This window comes from Erpetoichthys calabaricus, chromosome 14 (assembly GCF_900747795.2).
Source record: "Erpetoichthys calabaricus chromosome 14, fErpCal1.3, whole genome shotgun sequence".
Lineage (NCBI taxonomy): Eukaryota > Metazoa > Chordata > Cladistia > Polypteriformes > Polypteridae > Erpetoichthys > Erpetoichthys calabaricus.
Window position 1 is genome coordinate 5,443,413 of NC_041407.2, and position 10,689 is coordinate 5,454,101.

The following is a 10,689-nucleotide window of genomic DNA, read 5'->3' on the forward strand; positions in this document are numbered from 1 at the left end:
TCTGGACCTGTGCAGAGGAGAGATGAGGGGTATAATGAGAGAAGGGTGCTAAGGATAGAGCAACCAGGGAAGAGGAGAAGAGGAAGGCCTAAGAGGAGGTTTATGGATGTGGTGAGACAGGACATGCAGGTGATGGGTGTAACGGAGCAAGATGACGAGGACAGGATGGTATGGAAGAGGATGATCCGCTGTGGCAACCCCTAATGGGAGCAGCCAAAAGAAGAAGAAGAACCAAAACACGTCCATCTCAAACACTGACACTCCTTAGAAAATCTTCAGGGCCGCACAGCAAATACAACTCTGAGACGCTAATCCTCTTTGTTCTAATTAATCTGTAGCCATATGTGAGACTTCAAGGAGCCTGCTGATGAAAGGTCTTTACTGGCAAGCACACAGCTATTTCAGTTTATCAGTTCGGTTCATTTTTGGAAAGTGCAGGCTCAGATCGCTGTGACGAGTTCACATTTCAACATGTTGCTGTCACCTGCTGCTGAGAGAAATAAAGACACCCTCCTGCAGGTGCTCAAAGACTTACTGGACACAGACAGAGAGCTCTTTGGCCTGGAGCTGGGCTCAGGCACCGGTCAACACGTCATTCATTTTGCGCAGGAGCTTCCATTTGTGACCTGGCAGCCATCGGAAATCAGCAGCTCGGCTCATGAGAGGTAAGATGGGCAAGAAACGGAGAGCAGAGATAGGAGGACAACCTGAACATAGAGAGTACCCTCATACGATACGAGCCAAACAATTAAATTAAGGCTTTGAAATGTCTCACCCTGGGTCCCTGTAGATGAAAGCCTGGTAAACCGAAAAGGACTGAAGCGCCTAATCACTGGTGATCAATGCTGTTCGGGATGAAAAGGCAAAGCAGAGAAGGGCAACTCGCTGCTTACCGGACTTTCCGTTTTTTAAACGTGAAGACTCACATTTAAGTGCGTTGTCAGATGGGAGCTTTGAAAAAATCGCTGCTGTTTTCATTGAAATTATCAAGAAAGATCAGTTCGTTGGCAGCACTTGTAGTAACCTCAAGTCCATCCATTATCCAACCCGCTATATCCTAACTACAGGGTCATGGGGGTCTGCTGGAGCCAATCCCAGCCAACACAGGGCGCAAGGCAGGAAACAAACCCCGGGCAGGGCACCAGCCCACCACAGGGCACACACTCACCAGGGACAATTTAGGATCTCCAATGCACCTCACCTGCATGTCTTTGGACTGTGGGAGGAAACCCACGCAGACACGGGGAGAACATGCAAACTCCACGCAGGGAGGACCCAGGAAGTGAACCCATGTCTCCTAACTGAGTGGCAGCAGTGCTACCCACTGCGCCACCTATTGTATGTTTACATCCTTATAAAGAAAGAAATGAATTCTTTGTTGTCAGGTCCAACTGAGTGATAAAGGGCGGTGAAGAAAACAAAAAGCAACAGGTTAATCGGAAACGTTTCTCGTGTCTCATTGTCTCTGACCGGTCCACTTGCAGTGGGTTCAACTTCCTTGACTCAGCTGTACATAAAAATGTGAAGTCGGTGCACAGAGCAATACCTTCTTTATAGGATTAGTGTGACTTTTGTGTCATGGGACCTTGTTATTTCAGTGAAGCTCTGCTAATAAATGCGTTTTATCTTTTCCTACATGTCTTCTGTGTTGGTGAAGTATTTGCTCCTACATTACGGCCACCAAACTGACTAACGTGCTGCAGCCTGTCTACCTGAACATTGAGGACCACTGGGAAAACTGGGCTGGACCGCCCAAGTCCTCTTGTGACGTGGTACTGTGCATCAACCTGTTGCATTTCTGCCCCTTCAGAACCATTCAGGTAATTCGAGGCAGGGCGTCTTGTGTCTTTAATTAAACATGGTTTGTATTGTAAAAGAACAGTGCAGTGCAGTGCTAAGTCAAGTCAAGTTGGGGAGTGTGCACTGGTACAACCCACCACACGACAAAACAACTCGGGATCCCGGTTGGCAACCCCCCAGGCAGACACGCGGTCCAGTCCCACCCTCTGGAAATGACCCTCTATCTGCCGCAACCAGGTGTTACGTGGTCCCCTTGACCGGGTCCAGCCACTCGGGTCCTCAGCAATGAGCTGGATCACCCTCGGGTAATCATGCCACATGGCCGTAGTGCTGTAACTGACGCTCCCTCACAATGCAGGTCATGTGCCTCATTTGGGACTCCATGAGGAACACAAAGACAAACCAGCGGTACCCACACAAACACACATGGAGGAGTCCAGTCCTCGTCTCAGGTCACTGGAGAGCATCCATGACTCACAAACAAGAAGCACCAGGACTCTAAAGACTTGGACCTTCATCCCTTTGCAGAGATATCGGGAGCGCCACACACCTCTTTCCAATGACGTCATGACCCCCCCCCATGCTCTCCCAATCCGTCTACTGACTTCATAGGAAGAGTCACATGAATGTCACTGCCAAGGTAAGTAAACCTCTCGACAGTACTAAAACTGGAGCATAATCAGGCTGATGATGTTGTGATCTTCATGGAGTCAATGGAGGCTCTGATCGGGGCGCTCGAGAGACTGAGGGTCCCGATAAAAAAACAAAGAGCCAGGCTCTTAATGACCTCTTGGGCATGGCCATCAGCAGTGTGTCTGTCTGCGGAGAGAGTGTCAACCTCATTGAGAGGTTTACTGACCTCGGCAGTGACATTCATGTCTCTGGTGACTCTTCCTATGAAGTCAATAGACAGATTGGGAGAGCATGGGGGGGGGGGGGGTCATGAGGTCACTGGAAAGGGGTGTGTGGCGCTCCCAATATCTCTGCAAAAAGGACGAAGGTCCAAGTCTTTAGAGGCCTGGTGCTTCCTGTTTGTGAGACAAGGACGCTATCCAGTGACCTGAGACGAAGACTGGACTCCTTTGGTACTGTGTCTGTCTGGAAAATCAAATCCTTGGGCACCGTTGGTTTGACTTTGTGTTACTCATGGAGTCCCGAATAAGTCACATGATCTGCATTGTGAGGGAGCGTCAGGTACGGCACTACGCCCATGTGGAGCGTTTCCCCCAAGGGTGATCCAGCTCGTAGGACCATCATTGTTGGGGACTCGAGTGGCTGGACCAGGCCAAGGGGTCGCCCACGGAACACCTGGCTGCGGCACATAGAGGATCATTTCTGGAGGGTAGGACTGGACTGCGTGTCTGCCTGGGTGGGTTGCCAACTGGAATCCTGAGTTGTTTCGTCGTGTAGTGGGTGTGGCAACGCGCTGTACCAGTGCATGCTCCCCAACTTGACTTGACCTGATAATCAGGGTCATAGGGCTAAATCATTACGGGGTGAATAAATAAATACTGGTTGGTGGATGAAAAACCAAACCGTCTCTGACTGGCTGGATTGAGCTATTATACAGGCGAGTGCCGTCGCGATCACAGAGCCTCGTTGTCGTGACGGGGTCAGCAGCCCCAACTGTGCATTAGTAAGGAAGCTGTAAGCCAGTGGGTACCGACGTGCATGAAGGAGATTCGGAAGATGTATTCTCTGCAACAAAGGATTAGAATATTTCATGAGTGACGAAGCGTGGTTCCATCTGTTAGGACATGTAAATTCGCAGAACACCAGATATTGGTCAGTAGACCATCCCCATGGAATTCTTGAAAAGCCCTTTCACGATGAAAAAATTGGTGTCTGGTGTGCGGTATCTGCTACATGGATCGTGGGTCCCATATTTTTTGAGACCACAGTCAACACTGCCGTGTATATGGAAATCTTCGAGGAATTTTGCACACAATTGACCCCCGAAGAACGCAAGTACGCCGTCTTTCAACAGGATGGAGCGACTTGTCACGCTTCTCACGAGTCGCTTTCTCGAATTCACAACGTCTTCACAGAGGAACGAACTGTCAGCAAAGGTTTGTGGCCACCAAGATCACCGACACTTATCCACTTGTGACTTTTTACCTGTGGGGCAATCTGAAGGGAAAAAATATATGTCAATAATCCAAAGACATTAAAGGAACTGAAGGACGGTATTCAGAGTGAAATTGGAAAAATTGAAGCAGCCTGAGCTGTGTCGCGTCTATGACAATATTAATTATAATAATTTTTTGCATTTATACAGCGCTTTTCTCACTACTCAAAGCGCTCAAATATGGTGCGGCGTGCAGAGAAGTGTATTGACGCACAAGGAAATCATTTCCAGCACCTCCTCTAACCAGTAAGTACAGATTTTTGTATTGCATATCTTTCGTTTCGTGTACGGGCTAAGAAATGTACGTCAGAGTTGGTTCAGTTTTTTGTGCGCCACCCTGTATTTATGTGGAGTTGTCTTTATGATGTTTCTCTAAAAAGTTATAATGCCTGTCTATCTTTTTCATGAACTCACTTATCCTGTTCCAGATAGCAGATATCCTGAGAATTATTTCGGCTAAACACTATAAAGCTTGTCATTACACATCACCCTAAGCCTGACTCAGGTTTACCCGTAACTGCATAGAATTCTGAACCAGAGTCACACTCTGGGGTTAATGTCAAGAAGCTTAATCCCATTTAGAGTCGCATGGAACTGCAGCCACGTCTAGACGTGTGGAATGCCAGGCAGGAACCAAATCAGGAAGGGGTATCCCTGTAATGTGAATTTTTTTCTTTTCTTACAACAGAATATCTTTAAAGGTGCTGGTGAACTTCTGAAAATTGGCGGCTTGCTGCTTACATACGGGGTAAGTCATAATGCAGAAAGTTTTGAATAGATTTTTTGAATATAACACAAGAGAAAGGTAAGTCATGAAAAACAATTGCCAGCTCTCTCATAATATGAACTCGTTTGTGGAAACCACATGCAGTTCAACAGTGCAATGTCCATTCATGGCCTTTATTTCCTTTACGATTTAAGAATTCCACAAAAAAAATAAATAATCAAAACAACTGCGGACTGGTTTTAAAGAGGCATTACATTCCAATTGAATTATCCATCCATCCATTATCCAACCCGCTATATCCTAACTACAGCCAATCCCAGCCAACACAGGGTGCAAGGCAGGAAACAAATCCCGGGCAGGGCGCCAGCCCACCACAGGGCACACACACACACACACACACTAGGGACAAATTAGAATCACCAATGCACCTAACCTGCATGTCTTTGGACTGTGGGAGGAAACCCACGCAGACACGGGGAGAACATGCAAACTCCACGCAAGGAGGACCCGGGAAGCGAACCAAGGTCTCCCAACTGCGAGGCAGCAGCACTACCCACTGTGCCACCAATTGAATTAAGTTAGCAATTAATAACAGAAAATCGGGTGCTGTAGGCCTCATCACCGACTCTTTTTTTTGTTTTTCTTTTGGTCATGCACCCTGCTGATGTTGCCCTAGCCCTTTGCTGTCAATGGTATTATCTACCCACAAGACAATATTCAGCTGAATGCCAGCCTGCAAGAAAGGTAAGTCAAGAAAATGAAATATGATGATCTGACCAAAACATTTCAAGAAAATCAAATCAGTAGTTGGGCTGGAGAAACTGTATGTTGGATATACAGTGCATCCGGAAAGTATTCACAGCGCATCACTTTTTCCACCTTTTGTTATGTTACAGCCTTATTCCAAAATGGATTCAATTCTTTTTTTTCCTCAGAATTCTACACACAACACCCCATAATGACAACGTGAAAAAAGTTTACTTGAGATTTTTGCAAATTTATTAAAAATCAAAAAAACTGAGAAATCCCATGTCCATAAGTATTCACAGCCTTTGCTCAATACTTTGTCGATGCACCTTTGGCAGCAATTCCAGCCTCAAGTATTTTTGAATATGATGCCAAAAGCTTGGCACACCTATCCTTGGCCAGTTTGGCCCATTCCTCTTTGCAGCACCTCTCAAGCTCCATCAGGTTGGATGGGAAGCGTCAGTGCAGAAGCCATTTTAAGATCTCTCCAGAGATGTTCAATTGGATTCAAGTCTGGGCTCTGGCTGGGCCACTCAAGGACATTCACAGAGTTGTCCTGAAGTCACTCCTTTGATATCTTGGCTGTGTGCTTAGGGTCGTTGTCCTGCTGAAAGATGAACCGTCGCCCCCAGTCTGAGGTCAAGAGCGCTCTGGAGCAGGTTTTCATCCAGGATGTCTCTGTACATTGCTGCAGTCATCTTTCCCTTTATCCTGACTAGTCTCCCAGTTCCCCACAGTGTGATGCTGCCACCACCATGCTTCACTGTAGGGATGGTATTGGCCTGGTGATGAGCGGTGCCTGGTTTCCTCCAAACGTGACGCCTGGCATTCACACCAAAAAGTTCAATCTTTGTCTTATCAGACCAGAGAATTTTCCTTCTCATGGCCTGAGAGTCCTTCAGGTGCCTTTTGGCAAACTCCAGGTGGGCTGCCATGTGCCTTTTACTAAGGAGTGGCTTCCGTCTGGCCACTCTACCATACAGGCCTGATTGGTGGATTGCTGCAGAGATGGTTGTCCTTCTGGAAGGTTCTCCTCTCTCCACAGAGGACCTCTGGAGCTCTGACAGAGTGACCATCGGGTTCTTGGTCACCTACCCGATTAAGGCTCTTCTCCCCCGATCGCTCAGTTTAGATGGCCAGCCAGCTCTAGGAAGAGTCCCGGTGGTTTCGAACTTCTTCCACTTACGGATGATGGAGGCCACTGTGCTCATTGGGACCTTCAAAGCAGCAGAAATTTTTCTGTAACCTTCCTCAGATTTGTGCCTCGAGACAATCCTGTCTCGGAGGTCTACAGACAATTCCTTTGACTTCATGCTTGGTTTGTGCTCTGACATGAACTGTCAACTGTGGGACCTTCTATAGACAGGTGTGTGCCTTTCCAAATCATGTCCAGTCAACTGAATTTACCACAGGTGGACTCCAATGAAGCTGCAGAAACATCTCAAGGATGATCAGGGGAAACAGGATGCACCTGAGCTCAATTTGGAGCTTCATGGCAAAGGCTGTGAATACTTATGGACATGAGATTTCTCAATTTTTTTATTTTTAATAAATTTGCAAAAATCTCAAGTAAACTTTTTTCACGTTGTCATTATGGGGTGTTGTGTGTAGAATTCTGAGGAAAAAAATGAATTTAATCCATTTTGGAATAAGGCTGTAAGATAACAAAATGTGGAAAAAGTGATGCGCTGTGAATACTTTCCGGATGCACTGTACAGTGGGCAATGTGGCCCCCAGTGTTGAGGTGCTGGGAAGACTAAATAAATAAATAGAAATGACAGGCTAGAATACCGTGGTGGAACAGGGAGAAATAGTGTCAGAAGGGGAGGAGTCTAAGACAGAGAGCGAGAGAGAGAGAGAGAGAGAGAGAGGGAGGGACATAATGCCATATTGGGGCGGAGCCTTCACTTTTATTATAAACTAAATAACTAATCTGCAGCCACCTTGGATTTCTCCAAAAAGTCTGACCAGATGTTAACGTGAAACATTACAAGCTGGAGCACGTGAACATGGCATAAGATAAAGGGTAGGAGGACTGGTAGCAGTCTATTAATGTCCTAGACCAGCAGGCGACAGTACAAGGTGCCATCCTCTGTCCTGTTATGAGGAGTAAGGATGACAAAGGACAACTCCTTTTCCATGCAGGAGGACAGAGTCTGACCTACATTTGCCAGAGAGAGCCCTAGAGAAAGGCTACAGGACCTTGGTGGGGGGGGGCATTCTTGATCCAAAGATTGCCCTAGCTGCCCTATAGCCATCTGCATATTGAAGCCAGGAAGTGCATTAGGGCAAAGTCTTGACTGGCGGAGAGGAAAGTGCAGCCAGAGTGAAAGTCTGAAAACCTGTCAAGAGCCCAGGGAGGTGCTGGGGTTTGTGACAGTGTATTCCTGTTTTTCTTTTCCTGCTATTTATTCCACCCTGGTGCGATTTTGTGCTAACAGACCATTAATTATAGCGCTTGCTGCTATGGGTTAGTATGGCATACAGATTCCCGTCATCACAATCGGGAGACGACAGTAAAAGATGCTATAGGTATAGAGACAGGGGTTGCTTGTAGCTCTCAAATCGTCAGTTTTACCTGCACTGTTCTCTTAATCTCATACAAATTTTGAATTTTTCTAATTGAAAATACTGTGATATTCTGAAAAGAGACCCTGCATTTTAGGAATCCCGAGTGGGGCCTCCCTGATACGGATGTACTGAGGCAGCTGGGCTATGAGAACGCAATGCGCTTGGAGAGGATGGTGAGTCAGTCTGCTACTGCGGTGATTTACAAACATGGGACACTTTTTTGTTTAAATTTAAAAGATTACCAACACTGCTGGGCGAAAGGCTCAATTAAAAGACAGTCCACACCAATTGACGTTTGGCTGCAGTCACTTAAATCGGTTTTCTTTTTTTCAGATCGAAATGCCAGAAAACAACAAATGTTTAATCTTCCATAAAATTGAGATGTGAAATCCTGCCTCAGTTACCCTTCAGTTGTGTGTGGTATCAAACATGTGAGTTCTCATCCTTTGATTAAATTGTGCAACCAATTGTAATGTTTCTGGGATCCTGTACAGTGTTAAGGATGCATAATAAACCTCCAATTGTTCCCACTCAAAGTGAACATCACATATGAATATAAAGATTTAATTGAAAATACTGCACAACAATTTGTTTTTAAAAGTCTTGCTTCCTGAAAAGTTTTTGCTGATTGTGACAGGTACCTACAGGGTATGCACAAATATAGTTTAGGAACTCTGAGAATTAGACATTTATATGTTTACTGACAATAACGTATTTAATCACGTTTATGTTTCACAGTGTGAAACTGAAATGAAGGGATTGTGTTCAAAAAATGCTTTAGTTGCCTCACATTTTTATGCAATCGTTTTGTTCACCTCACTGAATTAAAGCTGAAAGTCTGCACTTCAACTGCATCTGAGTTGTTTCATTTAAAATTCATTGTGGTAATGTACAGAACCAAAATTAGAGAAAAGTTGTCTCTGTCCGAATATTTATGGACCTAACTGTATATTAACAAATGAGCAGGATCGGTGTATGCAAGCCACCTTTATAGCATGCTGAGACAGCGTCAAGCTCACTCAGTCCTGCCCAGGATGTCAACTTCCACAGAACAGCTTCCAACCTGCCCTGATTCCATGCCCTGGAGATGCCCAGGCTGCACAAACAGTTGTTGATAAGTTACTTATGGGAGCGAAAATGTTTGGATACAAATATAAGAAAAAATCATGACAAAACTGAAACGGTACATGATGGGTAAATTTTGATGCGATATTCATGATGAGCACCCAAAAATCTATAAGAAACACCCAACAGTGTTCAAGAAGCAAAAACTTTGCCGTGCAGTGAAATAAGCAGTCACTCATGACTCTGTGGTTCAGCACCACTCCTACAGTTGAATGAGTACCACTGGGCCAGTCACCCAACTACTTCTTTCTTAGGTCCACTTATCTGGTTTGATGTGAACATTCATAAATTTGGTTATGGAGTCTGTTAGATGGGGTCCAGCGGACGTGTGGCATCTGTTGAAGAAAGATTCACTGGTCTTAACTTTGCTGACGATGCTGTGATCTTCGTGGAGTCGATGGAGGCTCTGATGGGGGCACTCGAGAGACTGAGTGAGGGTCCTGATAAAAAACAAACATCCAGGCCCTTTAATGACATCATGGGCACGGCCATCAGCTGTGTGTTTGTCTGCGGAGAGAGTGTAGACCTCATCGAGAGATTTACTTACCATTCATGTGACTCTGGTGACTCTTCCCATGAAGTCAGTAGACAGATTGGGAGAGCATGGAAAGGGGTGTGTGGCGCTCCTGATATCTCTGTAAAAGGATGAAGGTCCAAGTCTTTAGAGTCCTGGTGTTCCTTGTTTGTGAGACATGGACGCTACCAGTGACCTGAGACGAAGACTCCTTCACGCGTGTCTCTTCCTTGGATCCCACTGGTTTGACTTTGTGTTGCTCATGGAGTCCCCTATGAGGCACACTGCCTGCATTGTGAGGGAGCGTCAGTTACGGCACTACGGCCATGTGATGCGTTTCCCCCCCGAGGGTGATCCGGCTTGTGAGATCCTCATTGTTGGGGACCAGGCCAAGGGGTCGCCCACGTAACACCTGGCTGCGGCAGATAGAGGGTCATTTCCGGAGGGTGGGACTGGACCATATGTCTGCCTGGTGGGGGGGTTGCAAACCAGGATCCCAAGTTGTTTCATCGTGTGGTGGGTGCAGCAATGTGCTGTACAAGTGCATGCTTCCCAACCTGGCTTGACTTTGGACCATGCGGAAATGAGCAAGCTGCTGCAAACGGGATGGTCTTTCTGTGAACATCCCTTTCCACCTCATCCCAAAGATGTTCAATAGGGCTGAGATGCAAAAGTGTATAAAAAATTGCCGTCATTTTCCAGAACCATTCTGTGAGGATACATGCCATGTGACATGATAGATTATCATGCTGGAAATGTGTGGATAAACAAAAGACAAAACTAGGCAGCAACAATGTGAAGATAAACCTTGCCCTTAAGACATTTGTTTCAGTAGGTATGGGTTTTTTGGGAATTCCAGATGGGTCCAGGGAATTGTAAATTATGATGTAAAAGGAACCAGGATTTATCTGACTGCAAAAATATTTTCACTCTGATTTTCCAATTTTGATGATTCCGTGCCCACTGAAAATGTGCTTTTTTCTCTCTCACTGATATCGTCTCCAGCATTTCCAGCCAATAAGTGGCACATTCTAAGATGACATTCTGCACACCGATGATAAATCTGGATGGGCCTCT

The 10,689-nt window shown here is 45.9% G+C and overlaps 1 protein-coding gene across 1 annotated transcript; it reads left to right on the forward strand.

The window, feature by feature from the left end:
* The first annotated feature begins 219 nt into the window (after positions 1-219).
* On the forward strand, positions 220-8,503 carry zgc:103625 (methyltransferase-like 26 B). Its single transcript, XM_028818495.2, has 6 exons — positions 220-665; positions 1,658-1,820; positions 4,617-4,676; positions 5,332-5,399; positions 8,068-8,146; positions 8,307-8,503. The coding sequence occupies exons 1-6, from the start codon at positions 472-474 to the stop codon at positions 8,358-8,360; spliced, it is 618 nt and encodes a 205-aa protein (XP_028674328.2). The 5' UTR covers positions 220-471; the 3' UTR covers positions 8,361-8,503.
* The last annotated feature ends 2,186 nt before the right edge of the window (positions 8,504-10,689 follow it).

Coding starts and splice junctions, on each gene's coding strand:
- zgc:103625 (XM_028818495.2), top strand. CDS start 472: ATGTTGCTGTCACCTGCTGCTGAGAGAAATAAAGACACCCTCCTGCAG. Junction 666..1,657: donor AGCAGCTCGGCTCATGAGAG/GTAAGATGGGCA, acceptor GTGTTGGTGAAG/TATTTGCTCCTACATTACGG. Junction 4,677..5,331: donor GCTTGCTGCTTACATACGGG/GTAAGTCATAAT, acceptor ATGTTGCCCTAG/CCCTTTGCTGTCAATGGTAT.